Here is a 24,655-nt window from a genome sequence, read left to right as displayed (position 1 = left end):
CCTGTCTTATTTGATAATCTAGATGAATTAATTTTAAAATGCACAAATTTTGTATTACATCACTGAAACAAGGATTCCCGAGAGTGTAGTCATATCTCTTTATATTTTATCATAGCTTTTTTTCCTTATGAGTTTTTTTTTATTAAAAAAAGGAATAAATGAGATTTCAGTTTCATCACATTTATTCCTAAAATGAATTTATTAATTTATTGTTTTGTTCTAATTGTCTACTTGAAGTTTTCAGATATAGTGAATTCTTTGAAAGTGAATGTCTACAAATTTTTATTCTAGGACTGCCTCTAGTCATACTACAGAGAGACAGATGTCCCATGATCTGGTTGCTGTTGGCAGGAAAAATGAAAATTTTCATCCAGTGTTTGAGCACATGGAATCTGTAACACAAAATGTTGAAAACGACCCATCAAGAGAATTTACTCAGGAAATAATAACAATTATCCATCAAGTTAAAGGTGGCTGTAATGTTTGGGATATATGTATGTGTTTATGTATTTATAATTATTAAAACTAAATCTAATTATATATGCTGTCCTCATAAACCTCAGGTGTTTGCCTTTGGCTTTATTTGTATTTTGGCTTCATTCTGTATTGTTTAAGGAAAATGTAGGTTGAGGATTTAAAGTATTTGGGTGGAGTGTGATAGTAAGATCTCAGACCTTAATGGCAGTGGAGTGTTAAGGTCAAAATGATTTTATGCTAGTACTTAAGACTAACCTGGCTTGTTTAGGAGAAAGAGAAGAAGGAGCTTTGCAGTTCTTTTAATTTAAAATCTAAAAAATTTTGTAAAATTTAAATTTAAAAAAATTTAAAGGAGCTATACAGTTCCTTTAATTTTTCAGATAAGTGTTCAGACTGTTGCATCGTGTTCAGTGTTGAAATTTATTTATGGATTCTAGTAATTTGAGTACTACCATGATAGAGCTGAGAAATAGTTAACTTTCTTTTGAGCTCAGTCTTATTAAATAAGAAGGATGTCTAAACTGGGCTGTCCTGATCTTTCCTTTGTGAATGCTAAACTGCAAGTGGAAACAGTTTAAATTTTAATCTCAGAAGTTATCATGGTGTCCTGAAGAGTTAATCTTTTAAAAGATTCAGTTTCCCATTGTGCATTTCAGCTACTACAAATAAACATTCTTGTATTTAATATCTTTTCACAGCGAATTATTTTACATCTTCTGACATAACTTTACATGAACGATTCTCAAAAATTCAGGATAAACCAATTGCAAATATGAATGAAGTTAAAATACGTTTAGATCCAGAAATTCACAGGTAATTGATGTGCTTTTTGCCTTAATTCTTTTGCTTTAGGTTAGTCTTCGTCAATCTTTAGTAGATTTTACACAATGTGAAGTGTTTTTTCACTGGCTCTAACCTATCAGCCCATAGTCTATAAAGAATTTTGTAGTTGGTCAATAATGCTTTTGCTATTTATAGTTGATGGCACTTGTTTTTATGTAATATTTTTGTGTTCCAGGAGGATTGACATGTCTCTAGCAGAACTTCAGAATAAACGAACTGTGCAATCTGAATCTCCCCAGGTATTGTGATTACTTAACTTTTTTTGTCAAGCAGTAAGCTAAAATTACATAGATGTTAACAACATTTCCCCTTGTTATTGGTACGTCATTTTTACATGCTTTGAAGACCGTCAGTAATTCTGACTGTTTTGAAAGAAATTCACACTTGAGCATATTTACGGATACCACAATGGTGCAGATATACTGTGTTGACTGATGAGTAAAATGCAGGTGTGTTTTCCAGAGTAGCTGGAGTGTGGTTATTCCTGCTGCTTGAACCCTTATCTGTTTTTGAATAGGGTATATATTCAGTAGGTGACTGACACATGGCGTTTACTTTCCCTCTGATATTACAAAAAGCCTTCATCTTCCTTCTACCCTAATGTTAGACTGGCTCAAGATCCACATAATTCCTCAGAATGCTATTTTGTCCCATGCTTTCATCCAGGAACATAAGATTTTCTGTTTTCACCTTTCAAGCTACACTTACTGTGATTTAGTTACCATTTTTTTCTATAGTACAGGTATGTGGAGATTCAATTTAAGAACAGTAGAACTTTAAGATTTACTAGAATTCATGTGCCTATTTTTGCCTTGGCAATTCCATGCAGAATTCCAGTGGTCTGTTCACTGTCGTTTGTTCGCTTGTAAAAAGGCAGATGGTGCAAGAAGGAGTGTTTGGGACTACTTTTTGTTACTGTGTTGGACTTTGGATCCTTGGGTTGATGTGCATCCATTCTATGTGCAGATAGTTGAACTGCATTAACAAGGTTATATACCAGAGGCAACCCCCGAAGGACAGGATCACCTCAATATTTAGTTATTACTAGCTAACTTGACTTTAACCCTTCTTCTTAATTAGAACATGATGAGAGTGTTAGAAGATCCAAACGATCTACGGCATGATATAGAAAGGAGAAGGAAAGAGAGACTGAAGAATGAAGATGAGAGAGTGTTTCATGTAGATGATGTAACTCCAAGGTAATTAGCGAATACCAGTCTTGTTGGCCCAAGCCTGTAGTTCTCTTACGCATTAATTTTTTGACTCTTCCACAGTTACGTTCAGATGTGTTGATTCTTCTCCATAGTTTGTCCTTGTAAGTTTGACTTGACTGAAATACAGTGGATGTACATTGCAAACCACTCTGTAATGGAGTGTTATCTTGAAAGAATTTAAGCTGCAGTGGAGAAGAAAATGAAAAGCATGCTCAAACTTTAGCACTGAATGGGAAGAGGGGAATAAATGAAAGATGCTTAACTCTTTTTAAACTCCTTGATGTGCCATATAACAACATTCTCTTGGTATTTTGTAGTGTCATAAAAGCATTCTAGGATGAGTACATTGTTGCATTGCCCTGGTTGTTTTGTCATGTAATGTTATGTGGAGTATCAACAGAGAATTGGAGTTTTTCTGAATCTTGGAGAATTTTATGAAGAAAAGCTAGGGTTTTCTTAAATAGTTTTTCACTGCTATGAATTCCTCTGGCAGGTTTGTTAAAGGTGTTTGCCCTGGAGGTGTTTGCTAACCTCAGTCATCCTGCTTCACTTTTGATGTTGTGAGGTTGTTTGAATAGAGAGATGACTTGACTTATTTGTGTTAGAAGAAATGCTGATTAAAGAATTGCCAGAATGTAATGAAATGTATCCACACTGTAGTCATGATCTGCAGATTGCTCTTTATATGCTGCTATTTGTTCGTTTTAAATGCAGTCTATGAGAGCAAGTAGTGACAATGCACACATGCTTGGGAAAACTGACTTGTGAAGCTGCAGAAGAAATGTTTCTTGTATTTGAGATTCTTTAAACAACAGAAGTAGAAGCTGTCGGGGGGCAGGGAATAAAATATTGGATGGTTGCATATTGCCTTTTATGTGTACGTTTGGCCTGGTTATGTGGGAAGGGTGGGGTTTTTTTTGTTGTTGTTTTGTTTTGTTTTTGTTTTTGTTTTTTTTTCCCATTTCCAGAGTTACTGTCTTGCTTACCATTTGTGTATGCTGCTCAAGTTTCTCTAAGTGTGGCTATCCTGGAGTTTGACATGTGGAGGGATTATACTGTCAGGGTACTGCGGACAATGTAATGTGAGCTGAGGGCAGTAATGGTAGGGACGATGGGTAGAATTTTCCTGAGATTGGGAGTTTTTCACAGTTCACATATGAGATACTGACAATGCCTATTAGCTAGTCAAGTGTGCCTCTCCCTTTGCTTTAATTTATTTTGCAGCTATGAAAACGGTTTCTGTATGTTTTGGGAACTATGAATTTTGATTTTGGGTGGTTATTTCTCATAGCATATGTTCTGGTTAGAGGTTTATGAACACAGAGGTCTTAGCAATGTGCTCTGTAAAAAAAACTCAAGAAGGCAAGAGCCCAAAGTCAGAGCACCCTGCCTGCTGAGGATGAAACTGGAGCCTCTAGCTATTTGTCTGAGCTTCTGTCAGATTTAGGATTTTACGAAATTGAAAGGTCTGTACAACTTTAAGGATAATACTTTCTGCATTTCAGCAGTTTTATGCTGTATCTCAACCAGTGGAGGGCAGCAATGACCAGCCATGGGGGCCTAGCTGGGTGAGCCAGGGAAACCTGGTTTGCATAGTAAGGATTTCAAGAAGGCAGAGTATCTCTTAATTTGTCATTGTATAAGAGAATGCACCTTACTATATAATTCTGTGCAATTTGACCTTGAGTTCAGTCAGAGGACTAGTAATTTGTCGAATGTCCTAGAAAAATACTACTTAAAAACAGTCACTTTGCACTTCTAAGTGACAGAGATGCTAGACTAAGTTAATTTAAAATACAGGGGTTTGATATGTTATGGCATTAGATTTTAATTGTTCTCTCTTTCTCTCTCTCACACTTACACATTAGGAGCCAGCAAAGCTGCAGTCTTTCAAAATCACAGAACTCTCAACTTGATGGCTTCCAAAAGCCTATGAGGTTCATTAAGCCACCTTTCAGGAAATTTATTGGGAAACCTCATCCGGTAAGCCTAAATGTAGATTTAGTAGCTTCTACATTTGTTGTTCTTACACTTACAATTCATTTTTTGCTGCATTATCTAGGCTGATGTACATTCAACAATCTGTGATGTCTTGCCCTTTAAAATTTCAAATGAGCCTTCTTTATCTTCACACTTTACTTAACAATAAAACTACACACAATTTCACAGTCCTGGTGCAAGTGTACTTCCTCAGATGTTTATTGAAGCACAGATTAATATGGGAGCTAAAACCACTTTTATGACCAAATGCTGATACAACAAAAATAATTATTTTGCTTTTGCATGCCTGTGCAGTACTCCAAAACAACTTTGCTACTGGTTTTTATATCCTAGTAGCAAGTTGGCCAGTGATTTGTTGTGTCAGAAAACTAATTTAAATCAGTGTGTTGGGTGAAATCAAAACATTTTTTCAGCTAGTCCAGAAATAATGCGGTCAACTTTAGATCTCTTATTGAGTAGCAGGAACAGGTCAAACTAAACTTTTGAACTAAATTTTATGTTCAAAATGACTTAAAGTTAAGGGGCTTTAGGGAAAACACCCTCATGCTGTTTGTAGCTTTGTAAAGGAAGTTTGTGTCTAATATTGCATTTCTTCCACTTCATGATTTACTACCTAAACTACAAAATAGCAGATAACCTGAGGTAATATTGAACAGTTTGAAAAAAGAATACTTTCCTGCATTCTGTCAGTGGTTAGAAGGGAGGGTCTGAATCTTGTGTAGGTGGCACTGTTAATAAAACAGTGTTTCTCCTCATTATAAGTTCTGGGAAGATCTTACTTTAAAAACAAATAAAAATGAGGAACAAATCACCCAAATAATTAGAAATGTCTGAAATAATGTTCCCGATGATGGAATATTACACAATTGAATAGCTTATCTGTGTTGATACTGTGTTTATCAAAGCTAGTTTATCAAAGCTAGCTATTCTTCCTTACACTATCTTTCTGTGATGTAGTTTAATACTGAAATGGGCAAGACAGTTAGGTTAGATTCCGTAGAAAAAAATTTGTCTCTCTTGGAAAATTCCTTCTAAATAAATGTAGTCTTATTTTCAAGTGTTTGTGCTTGCTTAACTTGGGGAACTGTCAAGACCAGAAAAGCTTTATTAATGTGTGCAGTATATTTCTAAAACCTCTTTTTTTTTTTTTTTCTGGAAGATACTAACAGAAATTGTCGCTCTTTCTATGTTGTAATTAATACCATAGGGACAGGGTTCCAAAAGACCATGAAACTTCCCTGAACTCCACCAAAAGTAGCTTTTATGTAATCAGTTGTGATCATCACTGAAATGTAGCTGCCTTGAAGATGTAACAGTGTAAAGCAACACAAGTTTTTAATGGTAAAAAAAATTACTTGTTCAAGAGTTAAGATTGAAGTCCACAGAAACAAGAAGTAATTTCTCATTAAGTAATTGTATTGGGTCTGGCTGAGGTGAAATTGTGTGTTTCCCTGTAGTCCCACAGAAGCAACTGTGGAAGTAGCTAGAAAGGTGCTGGTAACACACCAGTGTGTTGGCTACTGCAGAGCCATGCTCACACAGCATCAAGGCTATCCCTCCAATGTTCCCGCCCTCACGAGTAGGCTGGGGGTGGGCAAGATCTTGGGAGGGCTTGGGACAGCTGACCCCAACTGGCCAAAGGGATATTCCATACTGTATGATCTCTGCTCTGCAATAAAAGCTGAGAAAGGAAGGGTGGGGGGGTAATAGTTATTGTGACATTTGTCTTCCGGAGCAACTGCTACGCATACTGGAGCCCTGCTTCCTGGGAAGTGGCTGGACATTGCCTGCTGATAGGCCGGAAAGAATAAATCTTTTGTTTTCCTTTGCTTCCACCCACGGCCTTTGCTTTTGCTTTAAGCTGCCTTTATCTTGATCCATGAGGTTTCTTTCATCTTCCCTCTCTGTTCTGCTGAGGAGGGGAGTGATAGAACGGCTTGGTGGGTACCTGGCGTCCAGCCAGGGTCAGTCCACTATAGTAATACAGCAATTGCAAATAAAAAGGGGGTTAGTTTGAAATAGAAACTGAGTTATTGTTAGATGTGCTGAAGATCCAGGAAGACTGCATTTTTGAAATAGCAAACTGCAAACATGCAGTTTTAAAGTCGCACTGCAGTGAAGAGTAATCAGTTCAGAACAGCAGTAGCTGTGAAGGCATGGGTATTACAAATGCAAGGCATCCTGAATAAGGAATGACTCTTCATGAAGTCAGCCATGCAGAAGCTGCTTTGCAGACAAGTGGGAAGATAAAATACTTTAGTTTGCCATCCACATTTGTCAGTAAAAATAGAACCAATCACTGCTTGCCGACTAGCTCAGAAGGCTTACAGACATTTTGCAAATGTGTCCGCAGTACATTAATTGGCACTTCTTAATTGCTTCTTCTCTTCTGCTTTCATGTTTCTGTTCTTGCCTTTTGATGCTTATTCTGCTCCCCTTGTCTGTTTTCCTGTTTATCTAGTACATCTAATGTTCAATCTGGAAAGTAATGCAGTAAGAGGGTAATCTTTTCATGGGCAGAGCAGATAGCTAATACAGCTAACTCATACCTGAGGCAGTACAAATAATTCAGCTGAATCAGCTGGCTCCAGTAGCGTGGCACTTCCCATGACATGTAGATGTGTTGTGTGAGAAAGTGTGGTGCTCAGAATGGTTTTCCTTGAAGTTCTTCAGGACTGGGTGAGGTTGGAGAAGAGCTTATCCTGGTGGGTAATAGCTCAAGCTCGATCTCCATATGTGTAAACTGCTAGCACTGCTTTAGTATTTGTTGTGGGAGTTAAGTGGAGTGGCATCCAAGCAGCCAACTGTAATTTCAGCCACATGTATCATTTCTGTGTTGAATAGGCTTTCTGTAACAAATTCAGAGCTGTGTATCCACTACTTTGTTTGGAGTAGAGCTAAAAGCAGCCTGAGAAAAAACTGAGTGAAGGTCACTTGTAGCTGCTTTCTGTAAGAGGACAAATGTTTGGAATTTGCTGTTCAGAGAGCCTTCTATCAGAATAGCATCGTTCAGGTATGAGCACCGCCGAGCACCTTGAAAAATGTAAGGACCAGGTCTAAAAGGCAGTGTTCAGAGGACAGTGCATTGGATTTAAGAAGTGGTTTGATAGGTCATCAGAACATTGATGCAGGGTTGACCATACTTTTTTGGATAGGAAACATCCTAAAATGAAGGATATATTACTGAGGCACAGTAATACAGGTTAAAACTGGGGAAGAGTTTGAAACATAAGCCAGAGCTAAGAATAGTTTTTGAATAAGAAAGTAAAGAAGTAAATTTAGTGGGTTTTCTCAGTCTTACAGATACTTAGGTAGATGTTGGTTCCACAGTTCAAGCAGAGCTCCCCAGTTCTTGTGGGAAGCTGTTTTATGCTACAGAAGAGATGTAGCAATAGCATACTGTACTGGCAAAATTGTAAAAGTGTGGGGAAACACATGAAAGAGTCTGCAATAGACATCTCTTACCACTTTTTCAGGTGGAACTCTCCTCAACGATTTTAAAAGCAAACCCTGGGAAATCCAAAACAAAAACTGTAACCTTCAACACTCCTCTCAGGTTTGTTTGCTCATGTTTACAGGTAAATATTGAGAAAAGTACGTCAGAGAGCCAGGTTTCAAGTGATGAGCGTAACAGTGCCAAGGCTCAGAAAATATGGCAAAAATAACGTTAAAAAAGAGTATTTGACAGGAAAACCACTGCAGCATCTTAAATTATAACACAGGACATTAAAAATATAATTTATTGGACAAATACTTCCATCTTTCTGTCTTTGTTAGTAAAATTTCATTGTGGTTTTATCACTGCTTGAGGAGCTATGTGTAACAGCATTGGTAAAAGATGGATGCTTGAAAACTGAAAGCCTGCTGAGTAGATCCTGTCTGATGGAAGGATGTTGCCTAATGTGAAAACAGATAATATATTGGTCATATTAAAATGCCCTTACAGTAAACTATCAAAATGTGATATTAACACCACTTTTTGCTCTCTATTTAAATGGACAAGGCTAGTCATTTGGGTTAAAATTAAACATGGAAATGATATTGACTTGGTTGGCGTACTTCTGGTATCCCATGATTAACCAACGTGGACTTTACAGTGCAAGGTATGAGCACTTCTTACAGTTGGCCAGTGAAGAGGAGTGTTTCTTGTGTTAATATTCAATAATTGGGGGTTGAGCTTAAACTTGAGAATTTGTGCCTTGAAGGTGCATATGTCTATCTAGCCTTGATTGTAAGAAATGTCCATCTAGCCTTGTACCCTATTGACAAAATGAGGATAGCTAAAGAGTAGAAGATCAGAACAAGTATCTATTTGTACTTCTCCATTATGTTTTCATTTAAAGCCTCTGGTTTAGGAAATTCCCGAGGAGTAGATTACTGTATCTTGGCATCAAGTAGTTCTGTGTTTTTGTTTCCATGAATGTACTGTAATCTTGAAGGAGGTGGGGATTGGGAGGAGTGTACCCACAGTTAGTTAAAACAAGCTTTGTTTTAATTCCCAGAGGTTTATTTTTAACAGGAAATTTTCTTGACTTTTTTTCATCTTGCTGAATCTTCAGCTTTAAAAAGGAGTGTATTTCAACAGGGAGCTTCCTGATTTAATTATGTGTTGTATGGAGAAAGTTAATTTGATTTCATGGAGTATTTTTATATTCTTAGAATAAGAAGGGAGCTGGGAAATTCCTGATGTGTTTTCCTTTGTGTTTTTAATTTTCCATACCTTTTATTGGAAAAGCCATTTTGACTACTTTGATCTCACTTCATAAATTCTTTCTTACTCTCTTGGTTCTCTGCTGAATCCTCTATTGTCAAGGCATTTTAAGAAGCTAATTAGTTGACTTTTAGGCAATAATATGTTCTCAAAACAAAACAAAACAAAAGGCTATCTTAAATCACAGTTAAAAGTTAACTTGGATTCTAACAAGGCTCTATTGCATTTATAGTCCCTACCCTCCCGCTCACGCCATTAGTAATAGTGTTAGAAAGCATATCCTAAAGTGTTTCTGCCACTGGAAGGGTTTGGTACTGTGTTAGAGAACAGAAATTCTGTAAACAGCAAAGTATGTGTTAACCTTTCTTGCTAGTATATATGAAATTTCATGAGAGTTCTCTTACGCTTTTTTAAAAATACGTTTGAAGCTGTTAAAATTTTGCTTTGAAAAGGAGTTCAACAGCATTGGAACACTTCTGTGGTTGTTAAAGAATGGACCATAAACAAAAAAACTTGATTGCTAAGAGTTTGTTAGGAAGACTGTTCTGTCTGCATTAGATGACTTGAAACGTAGTATATGCCACTATGTAATGCTTCTGTAAATACTTCTAACTGTATTAATTGATGGAAGAAAATGATACTTTAGCTATGTGCATCCTCTAGAGGTAGCTGTTGTGGAGAAAGTTGAAAAAGGGCTGAAATACACAGGTAGGACAGTGGCTGGAGTGCTCTATTTTAGGGAACCATGGCTGTTTGACTGCAGCTGTTCAGTGTGACAAAGGAATTTCAATACCACTTGTCTGTGCGACTTGCTTTTGAAATCGTGTGTGTTTCTGGTAGGCGAGTAATCTTCAAAATGCTCTCCTGTAATAGAGTTAAAAGTAGAATCTTCTAAAGACCAATGTAATGTGCTACATGTTTGTTGTCTGGTTGCTGCGGTGGCATGTATAGCAACAGAGCATGTGTCTGCTCTAAAATATGCTAACCTATGATGACCACATGCTAACCAGGGATGTCCAGAGTACTAATCTTGTTGCCCTTATTCCCGACTCAAGGGATGACTGCTATAGCAGCCAGTCTGCTAGCACTGCCTGCGTGCTGACTGAGACATCTGTTCGGGGTGGGGGGAGGGTGTCAAGAACCTTAATTGGGTTGTTACCTGCTTAGATCTCTCCAAGAAGATGATATTCCAGTAGAAGGGTCTGTATTGTCTTTGGTTTCTGTGAGCTCTGCCATCACTTCAGTCAGCCTGGACTCCAGGCCCTATGCTTCTGTTACTCTCGTGCCTTCAAACAGTGTCATTGTGTCAAATGCTGCAAGATTGAAAGAATTGCAATATTTGTTAGTGTAACTTGGAACGTCTGTATGTTACCTTGAATAATTTAGTAACATTAAGCTAATAACTGTGTTTTCCTACTAGAATTCATACTATTCTTCAAAACCAAGTGATACTTACCCTCACAGACGCATTAGAGGACACCTTGAAAATGCAGGACCTATCAGAAGGCACTTTAAGGTACAGATCAGCTTTTACCAGATGTATGTTACATAAAATGGTGATTCAGTCCTGTTGTGTTCGGTGGCAGGAGGCATGTTTTCAAGGTATTAAATGCCATGAAAAATAGTGTCATCATAGCCTAATTGTTCCCATTAAAATAATGGGAGGCTTAGATTTTAGTAAATAAGAGAGCTGGCAGTGGATTGAGCAGGGTTGCCCAGTTCTTCATCTGTGCAGTTGAAGTAAGTTAACTGCAAAGCTGCGAATGAGAACTGCAGAAATTGGACAATGACTAGAAAGCTCGTCTATCCAAAAGACCAAGATGGTCAGCTTTCTTTCCTTCCCTCAATGCATGTGGAAGCTTGAACTACTTCCCAAGACTGGGAGACATTAATTGTATTGCTTTCAAAATTGTATTACTGTTGTTAGCCCTTTCATATAGGGACTTCTGGGCAACTGATCTCTAGTTTATACCCTGCATTCTTCTATCTGTACATTAAAAAAAAAAAAAAAACAAAACAAAAAAACCCACAAAAAAACAAACAACAAAACAAAACCCAAAACTGTGAAGCTTTATTCTCGGCCTCAAGATGGTAAAAGGACAGGCAACTGTGCTACTACTTGGGGTAGTGCAGTGGCTTTCTAATGCCTTTTGATTGTAAAATGTATCATGGGTTCAGCAGTAAAAACAAAACCACTTTCTTCCTTTTCTGCAAACAGTGGCGTGCTATGCATGGATCTGATTAGAACTCTTTATACTACAGAACTCTTTAGATTAGAAAAGTGTTAATCAAATCTCGAACAACTTACGCTAATTTTCTACCTTAAAATTACCCCTACTTATTTAACAGATGTGTTCTCAGGAGTAAAATAACACACAGAACAGGTAGTCATCTTTCCTGTTTTGTAGATAGTGAGGTTGAAGTGAAGTTTTGATGGCTCTGTTAAGTACTTGGCATTTTTGGATGAAATTTTGAAAGGGAGGGCAGTGTAAGTGTGTGTTTGGGGATGTTTTGTTGTTTGTTTGTCTGGTGGTTTGTTGTTTTTTTTTTTCCCCTCTAGCCTCAGACTAAACATAAAACTGTTGCATAAAAAGGCTTTCGGGCTCTCCCACTTTGGTGTGCTTTGCGTAGTCAGATAGCTAAGCTATCACTATCAAAAAATGCTAACTTTATTCTGCTGAAAAAAAAAATTCTGTCTCCGAGCTGAATTTAACAAGTTTAAACTGTCAGCCTGATACAACTATTTTAACATGTAAGGACATCTTAGCTTCTTAATCAGTATCTCCTCTGTATTGTCAGTGTATGGGGGATGGAGGGATCTTTAGCACTGGCTGCCATACCATTGAGGCAGTGTTTGTAGTTGATGTAATACAAAGAAAATGGAAGGCGGCCTTCATTTACATCAGCCTACAGTTCTGCTGGAGATTATGCAAGCATGAAAGTGTCCACTTAAGTTGTCATCCTGTGTGTATATATGAATATTGCCTGAATATTGCTATATCCAATGATCTGTCCCATGGTACTTTAATATTTGTAGGGAAAATAGCATATGCATTCATATGGCAGTTTGCATACGTGTACCACATTTATTGGTGCCGTGGAAACAACGGTGCTGATTGACTTAATTTCATCAAAATTTGTTTTTTTTTCTAATTTAATTACTTCCTGTGTAACATAGAGGGCTTTTCCCACGCTGTGGCTGAAACCTACTTAGGAAGGTAATTTGACTATATTCTACATTCAGGAGACTTTCTTGGCTGATTATTTAAACCCCACCACGTTTCTTCTTGGTATATAAAATTGGGGGCATTTTAACTTGGTAAGCAAAACCAGGGGGTGTTCCATAGGGTATTTAAAAAAAACCCCAACATACTGCAAAACCATATGGTTAAGTTTTTGGAAAAAAAAATACTTTAGAACAGCAGTTTTACAAAGGATATGGAGAAATCTTATAAGTCTTCAGAGGTCTTTTTTTGTAATGCCATTTTGCAATGAATCACTAAGCCAACCTTTAAGTGGGTACATGCACAGTAGCCTTTAGTTCTAAACTTCATTCACTGTTTACCACAGTTCAGTGTCTTAACGGCTGTGGTGGGTTCACCTCAGGCAGCAGCTAAGCACCACAGAGCTGCTTGCCTGCTCTCCCCTCAGCTCCCCTCTTCCCCCAGCAGGATGGGGGAGAGAATATGGAGAGCAAACGTGAGAAAACTCATGGGTTAAGATGGAGATAGTTTATGAAGTGAAGGAAAGAGGAAGAAAGAAGTGATGCAAAGGCAGGCAGTCACCACCTCCCACAAGCTGACTGATGCCCAGACAGTTCCCAAGCAATGGCTACCTGCTCCGAAACCCCCGCTCCTCAGTTTCTATTGCTGAGCAGGAGGTTATATGGCACAAAATATCCCTTTGCTTGGCTTGGATTAGCTGACCTGGCTGTGTACCCTTGCAGCTTCTTGCCTACCCCAGCGTGCTTGCTGAGGGGCAGAGTAGGGGAAGAAGTAGAAGGCTTGGTGCTGTGCAGGTACTGCTCAGCAAGAGCCAAAGCACTGGTGGGTTACCAGTGGTGTTTCAGTCACATACCCAAAACACAGCACCATGTGGGATGCTGTGAAGAAAATTAACTCCATCCCAGCCAGACCCAGTGCAATGGCGTGTATTTGCTCATATAGATTTCTTCCAGAGCTTGAGGCCATTGGTTTATAGGCATTGTCATTAGCATTATTTATAAAACAGTCTTAATGTAAAACTATGTCACTTTAGCAGATTCTTTTCTTACTTTTACACCAGAAGTTAATGATGTCTTCCCCACACCTTAGATTACCTCATTGTGCTCTAAGCTATGTGTGACTGCAGTGCCTACATACCAAATGTATATATAATCTGTTAACTTTGTCTACAGTTGATTCTGTTCTACATTAATAATACCGCTATTCCCCTCCCTCCCCACTTACTAGACATGTAGATACTTGAGTTGAAACTTTTAAACTGTGTGTAATCTCATTTTCAATGTCTTGTACCTTTCCCATCTTATTCAGTCTGGTCCTTTGCTTGTCATTACAAATGCAGCGGCACTAAGGCCTCCTTTCTAGCCACCTCTGTCAAAGCACAGGACCACAGCAGCTGGGGGTGAAATGGGAACTTGTAATCTTAACTGTATTCAGGGTGTTACACTATAAATAAAAATGCCATTCAGTTTTCCCTATGGTAGGCCTACTGAAAGAATCTACCTGTGCTTTTTTGTATTATGCCTGGACTCTTGATGCTTTTCAGGAAAGGGGTTAGCATTTAATAGCCTTCTGCAAGTGTCCTCTGCCTACATGCACCATAAGAGTAAGCGTGGGGGACTGATGGGGCCAGCTTCTCAGTAATCTCCTACATAGGTGGGTGAAATGATTTGGGAAGTAACAAAACCTCTGCATTTTCATGAAGGAACCTCTGTTCTGTACACTCCTTTCTTAGCTGTTCACCAGCCACACAGTGGAAAACTCAGCGGAAAAACTGGTACCAAACTTATTGCAACCTCTGAACATGTCACTTTTCTTGAAGTGATCCTTACTCTGTCAAAAGAAAACCAATTTCACCAAAGTAATTAGGTCATGCTCGAGAAGGGCTATTTCTGTGATGCATTTTGTTCTCTCCTACCCTTTAAGGTGTTTGTAAAAGATAACAAGAATTTTATATGGTCAGGAGACTTTTTTAGTTGGAAAGCCATTGTTTGTTTAATTTTGGAGGGGGTAGAGAAACTTGAAATTTAAAGGATGAATGTGTATGTGACTGCTTTGTCAAGACCACATTGGAAAACTTAAAACAGCAGTACTGAAAAACTATGAGAAATTATGATACACAGGGGTTTTCTTACTCTAAAGATGCTTACTGCCTATTTTGTTGAAGTTGTGAGTGCTTAGGAATGAAAACCTTGTTATAACTGCCGTGTCAGTGTTGATCTTTCTGTATTCTTTCTGTGTATGTATATGCCACTTAGCTGTAAGCCTTTTGTTATCTCTGTGGCCTCTGCTTCTGGTCCCACACTTGGTTAGTTTACAGTATTTCAGTCTGGAGGTAACAAAGACATAGAGCAATGAATGTATGTTCAGACAGTAAGATCTTGAAACTATAGGAAAAATATATATACTGACTTCTGTTTAGTATGACTTTTTTTAGACTCAACATGTGTGCCTACTTGCAGGTGTGACATCACTGAATTTGTTAGCAACAGTGAGGTGTTGTCTTAAACTTTTTTGTTGTTGCTGGTTTACTTTCATTAATGTTTGAAAAAAATGTTAAAATGTTGTACAATACATTTCCTTCATTGTATCAAGAAGATAATTTCAGATGTTTTAAACAGTAAGTACAATAGAGCAGTTTTGAGCCCTGTGGTAGCTAGTGGTCTGAGGAGTATTAAATGGGAAATAAAGGAAGAGGCTCTGCACTTGCAGATGCATACTTCTGTTGTTCAGTACTGTAAATTTTACATGTGTAAACTGTAAGTATCAACTATTGAGTTTTGGTGCCCTCATTGTGCACTTTTTTTTTTCCTCTCCCTTCCCCAACCCTCACAGAGCAACTTTGCAGATGGCCGTTTGCAATCCCATTATAAATCAGGCTTAGTACAGAAGGGTTTATATATTCAGGCTAAGTACCAGCGGTTACGTTCTGTTGGTGTAAGGGGATTTACCACTAATAAATTCCGAGATGGATTTTTGAGGAAAGAAAAGGTAAGTTGGCTTGCTTTATTTTTCACGAAGCCTTTTATAAAATACGAATATTCATATGATCCATTCCAATTTTTAAATCCCCATGGAGTAACTTGGATGGGATTTTCTGGAATATTGGCTCTTTGTACTTTACAGGCAAACCTGATTCTCCACTCTTATTTCCTCCGTGTTTATTCCACGAAAACTTGCTGAAACTTGCTTTGCATAATTGCAAAGCAGAGGTGGCTTCTGAGATGATACTGTTGCCCGTGTTTCAGTATTCTCTCCTTGAGCTCAGCTGATCTCTCTTCCTATTGATAGGAAGAGAAAGTGGCCCTCTGTAAAAATACTATGTCCTCTTAGGCTATGGTTTTAAATCAGTGTGAAGGGTATTAATTTTTTTTTATTATTACTTCTATATGTTTCTTCTCTTTGTTATGTTACCTTAAGTTAATCATGTGCTTTAAAGTACACACTGGTGTGCTGTTCTGAATAAAGCATCCTACAATATATAAATGGCTATGTAAAATGGTTTGATAAGCTTAAGCTGAAATAATCAGGCACATCTGGTTTATGATACGTTTTGATTTGCAGTGTGTATGGGACAATGATAATCTCGAACTTCAGAAAAACTTTTGAGCTATCTGATCATCACAAAAGTTGTAACATTTTAGTAGTTAAAACATTCTAAATCCTTTATTAGAACGGATCAAGTATTATCAAAGTAGTATGAGACTTGTGACATTGGCGAATTGGATTAGATGGCCTACACAGCCCCTTGCAGTTCTGTGTTCCTATGTGAATACTTGTTTTGTAATACTGTTCACTTAGCTACAAGTAAATACACTTGCATAAGCATTTAGTTGGATTAGAGTTCAGTTCTTAGACTTGTTTTCAAAAAAATTCAAGTTTACATCCCCGTGGGGGGTAAAAAGCAAAACACAACACACACACACACACAAAACACACCCTTCCCAAAAAAATTCCCCTCACCTGCCAAAAAAGCCCAAGAACAAGTAACATTTTGGACAAGGTAAATGGGTCATTTGTTAACTGAAGTATACTGGTGAATGCCTTTTTACATTTGCATGGACTTGGAGAAGTGTGATCTCTGAAGGCTGAACTGATCTGGAATTAGTGGAAAATAGATGGAGGAGGACTTTTTCTGAAAACTATGACCTTGTAAAATGGCTGTAGAAGTGCCATAATTTTGTTGTAGTGAGTGTTTCCCCAGTAATTTCCAATGCTCTTCTATAATTGGATAGTAAGGTTCTTGTCTGGAACCTATAAAGCATGCTTAACACAGTCTGGCTGCTGGAGATTATGATTTGAATTAGAGAAGCATAATAAGATCTGAATATTGATTTTTAGGCCCAGTGAAGAACTTGAGTAACTTTGAGTTAAAGTAAAATAAATCCTAAAGAATAAATATGGCAAACCCATCTACTTAACAGCATACTGATTACTGGTTGGCTAATTCTCCAAAAGCAAAACAGTTCTTCACATTCTAGCATTTCCTATATTTTGCCTGTTGTTATAATTAAACTTCTCTTTGAGACTTGTTAAACTGGTCTGAACATCTTATTTTCACCTTTTTGAAATAATTATGCATATGCATCCTTTAAGGTACTGTCTTTACAGTTGTGCTGTTTCAATCCGTAATTGAAAGACTCTTGTGTGCTACATATTATAATAATAGTACTTACGAAAGCTGTGAAGCTTTTTTCCACTGTTACAACTTGACAGTAATGACTTTTTTTCTCTCTGTAGGGAAATTTAAATATTGCAACAGAAACCTGAACTGAGCTGTGATCCTGAAGTTGAAACAGCTAACACAGCAACGGGAGCATCTGTTCATTTTTTTGACAACTGTGTCAAGACTTAAAATAGGATAAAGGAACTAACCCTGTAACTTTCTTGATTAAAAATAACTTTATTTTTCAGTAGTGGAATGCTGCAGAACTTTTTTACAGTTTTAGTAATTGCTTTTAAAGTACAGTATTCAACTGAAACATTGTAGTATGTACCTTTTAGTTCCTTTTGCATACCAGTCTCAAGTAAAGAAGTCATTGAAGGGAGTCTTATTTATTGAATACTTTTTCTTCCCAGCATGATGTTACAGATGGAACATGAGTTGTTATACCCAGAGGTTTATATGTTGAAAGTTTATTGCTTATGTAATAAAAAAAGAAAAAAAAAAAGTGCCTGAATTGTTTGGTAATAGCACATTAGCTCAGGATTTTCCAAGTAATGACCTTTTAGGTTGTGCAATAGATTTTACACCTCTGTTCAGTCATTTCTGTAAAACAGTATTTTGTATAACTTTAGTTTAATAATATACTTGAGTTTGATGTGTATATACATTTGTAAATTGTTAGAATGTTGGGACAACTTTCAGTATTTGATTAAAATGAATGGTAACAGGCAGGTATGTAATGTACTGTAGCAGTAGCTTATAACTGCACTGAAAGCATGCTTGGGTTTGTTAGAGGATTAGTTGGTCTGTATTCAAAATTACTCTGTCTCATTATATTTTTTGGTGTATGACATTCTTGACCAAGCCACATGTTCTCTAATCTTTTTCATCATAAATGACTTGGTGATTTCCTGGATTCTGAAATTGGGGCCTGAAGTATTTAATTACAAGAAAAACAAACGTAAGTTTTTACAAGCATGTCTTCTAACAAAGCTGTTTGTAACTGAAACTGCTTTAAATGCAGATAACTTGTAATTTTGTTCGAAATCCCAGCAGTTCTCTGAAGTTTACTGTACTGCAGTAGTTATGCTGTGTGCAAAACTCAAATGGCCAGACATGTTTTATAAGCAGCTATAAACAATATTGTGCTTATTTCCTGTTTAGAGCCTTTGCCTTAATATATTATATATAATAGCGTTGTATGTATTACAGATTTGTTGAGACTTTTTGTTGCTGGTAAATTAAAGATGCATAGCAAGTAGTTTTCAGAGATGTTCTTATTTAAGAAAAAAAGCTGTTTGTCATACCCACAGCGCCTGCATGCTAATGTATTTCTATCATTTCCAAGGCAGTGTTAGCCATATAGAACGCTATACGGGCTAGTCTCTGTTGTGGACAGTAGATTAGAGTTGTAATACTGGGTAGAGGTATGTTCAGAGAAAAGGAAATCTTTTTTGGGGATGGAAAGTCAAAATGTGATTTCTGCATGCTTTTTTTTTTAATATTTTTTTCCACGATGCCTTTAGTAGAAAGGCTATATGAAAGTGTAGGTATGGCTCAGAACAGCTAAAATAGCGTCACTTAAAATCTTCAGTTCGTGGGGCGTACTGCCTAGTGATTGTAGGCAATAAGCAGGCAAGAAGTGTGCCACATTCATTGATGGTGTGGTCATTCAACAATAACATGAGATAGTTTGTTTCTAAACCCCAAGTTTTCACTTTAAATAACAGTCATTAATGATTCAGCTAGTTTTCCCAGCAACTTTGATGTGCATACACAAAATGGGAAGCTAAAGGCAAGGAATTCTCTTGTCACATAGTCAGGCACCTTTCTGCAGATAAGAAGATACTTATTTACTGATGCTGTCAGTGATGAATCTGCAAAATTGTCCTGTGTAGATTTACGGGAAGGGGGAAGTAAGGAATTGAAACAAGCTAAGTGAGTCAACCCAAAAGCAAACGCGGGGTAGCTGCAGTTGAGCAGCCTGCTGGCAGGGGAGTGCTGCATGTACCCTGCAGATGAGGGCAGGCTTACCCTCTAGCCGACCAGATATTTGCGCTGCTCCTGAATGTGCTAAAGCACTGTAAAATGTGTAAGAAGTGAAACCCTGTATGATATAAGACGAACTACTGAAGCTATATTGTCTTATTCAACAGGATACTACTGTTTCTGTAAGCTTCCTGCAGTGTTCTTATTAAAGCCTGGAAGAGAACTCCTTGTTGAGCAAATGGGAAAAGTGGATACATGAAGAAACTTCTGGCATGACAGTTTTGCTAACACTGTTTGGAAGTAATGCTGAAGTAGTCAGACTTCAGACAGCTGATGCTGCTTTAACTGGGTTTAAAAGTGTGACTGGCTCTGATTTTGTGCTTTCTTTTTTTACCTGTGCATGACTAAGTATCTAATTTGTATTTTAACAGTTTAGCTTTGTTTTTTATTTCTACAACTGTGAGCAACATATTACAAACAAGGGGGTTTTGGCATGTTTACTGACTGTATATTTTTTTTTCTCCACCCTTGGTCCCAAGATCAATATATGATGAAATGTAGTCACTGTTTCAGTTACTTTAGCTTTTATTTAAGGTGATACTATTTGCTCAAACCACATTCATTACCGATAACTTGACTGATTTGAGATTCTATCATGAGAAGATATCCTATATTTTATAAAATTCATACAGAAATTGAATTCTGTGACTGGCGTAGGTGCTAGAGGCATCTACTCTGATGTTATCTGGTGTGAGGCACTGCTGTGTAGGTTTATCTTTGTGAATTAGAGACTCGTGTCTACTAAATCAGCTTATTTATTCTTCTAGCACAGAAAGTTCTGTTGTACTGGAATATAAAGTATTGACGTTACTGATTGAGTTGTGAAGGCACAGGAAGTGTTAAGTAGAAGAAAAGTCAATTTACTTGAATAACTTGGTGCCTTTCTGTATTGTGACTGCATTGTAGAAAACACCTGTACAAAGACTTAAGTAATATCCTGATTATTGCATTGTTTCTAATGGGAGCATGGACTGATAACAGTTGTTAAAATAACCACTTACTTTAAACACATGTGTAAGCCTCATCAGGAAAACAGTATCTGTTGTATTGGTAAAGTCTGTCACTGCATTTGCATTGGAAGGGCAAGTTAAAAATGTGATTGCCTAAGAACTCTAGCTTTGTTTTATACTTTGAAAATATAAATGTGAATTGCCTTTCTTCTGGTTGACTTGAAATGGCTGTTAAATGCTCATGTCATATTCTCAACTGTTCACATGTGAAATTGTTTTTTTAAATTGATATCCAAAATGCAGTGAGTTTAATACAACTAGAGTCTTCCTTATAAGTGTCTGAAATAATAAGTTGTTGTGATGTTAGCATTTGTATTGATGATCCATTTAATCTCTACATAGATTGGTTAGAATCCTCATTTTAAACTTTGATTGAGTTCACATGGCTAACAAAATTCTGGGGCTAGTAAGAAGCAACACATTGCAAGGCTTCTACAAGCCTGCCTTAACTCTAGTAATTACTTCCATGTTTAAAATCATCTTACCTGATGGATTTAGATGGTCTTGAGACCTGGACATAACTGTCTCAACTCAGGTAACTGATAGCAGAGGATGGGAGTATATTCAGCTGATCGCCAGTTGTGTTAACAATTCACCTGCTGCCTTCTCTCCCAGGGCCTCAGGGTGAAATGATGATTTTTCTTTATATGAACTTAGTTGCGTTAAAACAAAAAACAAGATTACACTTTTGCGACATTAAAAAGGGCAAGGTCCTCAAAACTTGTTTGTTACATGTTGGAAAGTAATTTTCTGCCACGTCTTGAAAATGGTTAGTGAGAGTTGCTTGGAGAAGATGATTAAAGATTTTAGCAAAGAGCGACTTGATTTCTCAATATTCACCTTACAAGACTGTAAATAGAGGGAGGTCTTTAACTTCCTTGCTTTCTGAAGGGATCTTTCCCCATGCTGTGTAGAAACATGCCTCTTGCCTTTTTCTAAGCATCTGAACAGCCATCTACAAAGTTCTCTGAGACAGCTCTCTAAAAGACTTCAGACTTGCATCCTAATGAATCTGGAAGAAAAAAAAGGATGTTTCTGCAAATAACTGGCCATTAACAGACTTCGTTCCATTGCTGCAGGATTTGAAGATAGAAGGATCTTCAGCCTCCTTACAAAGGGAAGAAAAAAAAAAAGCCATTTCAAGATCTTTGAAAGCCTACTTGTAACACTTGAGTCCTTAATAGACCTTTAGGATAGTGGTGAACATTTAAGTGTGTTCTGTTTCAAGCTTGGTGATTGTAAATTTTCAGTGTTCAGATCAGAGAAAACTAGTGTCATAACACCTGCCCCTTCCTTCTGTGCCTGATGGTTGTCATTGTTGGAGGGGTGTTTAGGTATTTAGCCATGTGGTTTAATAGCTCTGTGCTGCCTGCCACTTTAATACAGTTTTCTTCTGTTCACTGTTCATTGCCCTCAATTTTGTCTAAGCAGTCTAAACCTCATGGCTTTTTTAATATTTCATTTTCTGTAAATAATGTAGTAGATGGCTTTTGTTTTGCGACTGGCTTCTCTTATGTATTGTTGAGGGAAGAGACAGGGTGGAAACAGTTGTTCAAATACGCTCTTCATGGAATTAAAGCCTCATTGTTTTGTTTTAAGAATAGGATTTTTTTCCCCAATTGAATGAGGATGTGGACTAATGTCCACTTCTAAGGAATATGTTAATGTTGACCTTATTTATACTGTAGTTTCACAAGGACCATCTGATGTGTGTATGTGCACATGTATGTACACATGCAAACACAATATTAGAAATCTTTAATGTAATTATTTCTAAGGGTGGATAAGAAATGACATTTTTAAACTACTGAAGATGGAGTTAAATGCAAATGCATTTTAAGTCTGTAGTCTTTGGAGTACACAACGGTGCTTTTGACAATGTTATATCTAAAAGCCTCATTCATAAGTATATATTAAGATGTAGGTATGTTTATATGTATGTTTAACATAGTTTATATAAAATCAATGTAAATTTTGTTTCTACAGACAATAAATGTTTTAACAAAATTTTTACTTTAATAATTCAGTGATTTGATTCATAATGTTTGGTGTAATTTTCATTCTTGAGCTGTGTAGCCATTGAAGTTTTTTTGCGTAAGTGTTGCTTCTCTATCTTCATTTATTGCTGCTTTTTGGCATTGAAGTATTAATCCACATTCTAGGCACACCTTTTTGGCTAAAAGAAGCTCCTTTTGCAAACACAAAATACTAATATCCCCTTGTTATTAGCACAAAATAGATATTGTTAAAAAAAACAAAACACCAAAAAATACCCAACAAGAAGAAAGTAGGTGTGTCCGTCTCCTCTATGGCATTCAAAATGCTTAGTATCTCTGCTGAATTCTGAGTCTTGCCCAGTAAAGGGGCAGAATGGGGGAGGGTGCACACTTGCTTGGTTAACTTTTGTCAAAGTTTACATTTAATAGTGTGCATTTTTAAGAATTATCTTAATACAGTATCATCAGTGTGAGGTGAGAATAACCATGTGAAAATCCCGAGAGATCCCGAGAAGGAGGTGAAGCTAGAAGAAAACACTTGCAGTGTTTAATCAAAGGAAAAGAGTTAACTTCCCCATTATTAACTTAAGCTTGTCATAATCCAAATCTGTTTTTATCTCCATGTTGATGTAAATATATATATATATATATTTTTTTTTTAAATAATTCTGATCTGGTGGTTATGCCTGAACTGGATAATAAAGCAAAACTCCTTCATGTCTGTTAAGTCTACTGTGATGTAGAATAGCTATGGGTGGGAGGCATTGTTACTTTTTCCCCTCGGGGAAAAAAGTTTAAATAATACTTGGGGGAGTATAGTTATAATAACAATTCCCAACTATTAGACTGTGGTCTTCAAAAGTGATGGGGCTGATCATGTTCTGAAGTGCATGAAGTTGCTAATTTTTATTGATACCACTTTAAAAACATCTCTATAGCTTCTCTAAGCAGTTTCTCAACAGGTAAAAAAGTTTCTTTTCTAAACGCCATTGTAATTTGCATTCAGTTATTTTCCCACAAAGGTAAGGTATCTGAATAATCCATACATATTGTTAGTTTGAAGCCCCAGCTGAGGGGTGGGCTCTGTAGGAACACAAGAGGACTCCTGTAGAAATTCTTTGGCTTGGGAACAATGGGAAGCTAAGTCTTGGAGGTACTACCACTGTGCTCCTCCCAGTTTACAGTGGGTTTTTGTCACTTTCTGGAAAGGACAACATGCTGTACTGTGTAACTGTTTTACATGGGAAAGCCAAGAAAATCCCATACATTAATATTGTTGAAATCGGGAATTTGTTTGATAGCGCCATTAAACTGGCTTTCTCCTATGCATTGTAACACTGACATTGCGATGTGACTACTTTGTGTTATTCCTTATCACTTTTACTACTAGCCCTGAAGAGTTCTTATAGAAGCAGTGTTACTGGTATGTACCAAGCTAAATTATTCAGTTATAACATTTATTCCACATTAAGCTACAGAGCTGGAGCACTGGAAGGCCAAACTTCATATAAAATTACCACGTTAACAACAGAAATGTCTATCTTTTCAAACCTGGCTGCATCAATTCTACTTAAGACATGTTTCATTCTCAGTAACTTGACAATTTCAGCTAGTTTGTCATAATGTTTTAGTAAAAGCTGCTACTTCTCATTCTGGTAATTTCCCAGAATTAATCCTGTAAATTTTTTGGTTACTAGAGGTCAAATGCCTTCTGCAGTGAAGAACTCTGGATAACAGAAACCAGCATTGTTTTCTTAAGGTGTGTATGAGTAAGTGAATGTTTGCTTTCTGGTAGCATGTGACAGGCTAAAAGATGCTCTGTGTATGTGTGAAGATAAAATGCATTTTTTCCATTTTTCCCTCTCCCTCCCAAGTCTTAGAACTCAGTCAGTGGTTTGTGACTTGGTGTCCCAGTATGTTCTGAAAACAATAGTGAGGTGGTTTGAGTCTTTGACTTTTCAGTGAAACACTGAACTAGAAGCTGCCTACACTTACATCCAACCTATTTCCATTGTACTCCTTTTCATAGTTGAACTTGCTTTCCTTTTTTAGTTGTGTTTAAAAACTAAAAAATTTACTATTATGTCTGCGAAGGTTTTATTGTATCACAATTTTTCACAAAATATTAGAATTGGAAAAGACAAACTGCATTAGTCCTGATGTTCCATTGCTGTTACGGCATATAAATCTAACTTTAACTACAGCTAAGAAAACTTGCTTTTAAGACTTAATAAAAAAAAAAAAAAAGTAAATAATTAGAAATTACTACTTAAATCTTTCATAGGCTAAACTCCTCTAACGTACCTCAAACAGTTCACCAGCCACAATTAAAGAATGTGGATTTTCATAGCAAAGAAACCAGATGCTACCTGGAAATACATCTATTCTCTTAGATGTTTCAAACCTCAAAAACCTTTTTTCATATAAACCGTCTTGTACTTGAGTGGGAGCAGAGGGAGGAAGAGT

The 24,655-nt window shown here is 37.0% G+C and overlaps 1 protein-coding gene across 4 annotated transcripts in view; it reads left to right on the top strand.

Annotated features, from left to right (window-relative positions):
- BCLAF3 (BCLAF1 and THRAP3 family member 3) overlaps nt 1–21,362 on the top strand; it is a 36,760-nt gene extending 15,398 nt beyond the window's left edge. The window contains exons 5-13 of one of the 4 annotated variants that reach the window (XR_006164960.1): nt 292–470; nt 1,176–1,290; nt 1,496–1,559; nt 2,401–2,519; nt 4,403–4,517; nt 10,667–10,762; nt 15,303–15,458; nt 17,208–18,094; nt 19,290–21,362. Coding sequence is in view for 3 of the 4 variants with exons in the window: in XM_042788856.1 (XP_042644790.1) it covers nt 292–470; nt 1,176–1,290; nt 1,496–1,559; nt 2,401–2,519; nt 4,403–4,517; nt 10,667–10,762; nt 15,303–15,458; nt 17,208–17,237 (874 nt within the window). In the remaining variant the exon portion in view is untranslated. Of the gene's footprint in view, nt 1–291; nt 471–1,175; nt 1,291–1,495; nt 1,560–2,400; nt 2,520–4,402; nt 4,518–8,011; nt 8,092–10,666; nt 10,763–15,302; nt 15,459–17,207 lie in introns of those variants that run through there. The other 3 variants (XM_042788856.1, XM_042788857.1, XM_042788858.1) reach the window with 3 other exon arrangements.
- The last annotated feature ends 3,293 nt before the right edge of the window (nt 21,363–24,655 follow it).

Source organism: Tyto alba, unplaced genomic scaffold (assembly GCF_018691265.1).
Source record: "Tyto alba isolate M040663 unplaced genomic scaffold, T.alba_DEE_v4.0 Super-Scaffold_14, whole genome shotgun sequence".
In the NCBI taxonomy this organism is placed as follows: domain Eukaryota; kingdom Metazoa; phylum Chordata; class Aves; order Strigiformes; family Tytonidae; genus Tyto; species Tyto alba.
The sequence above is the reverse complement of the archived record's forward strand: the minus strand, read 5'-3'. Positions and strand labels throughout refer to the sequence as shown.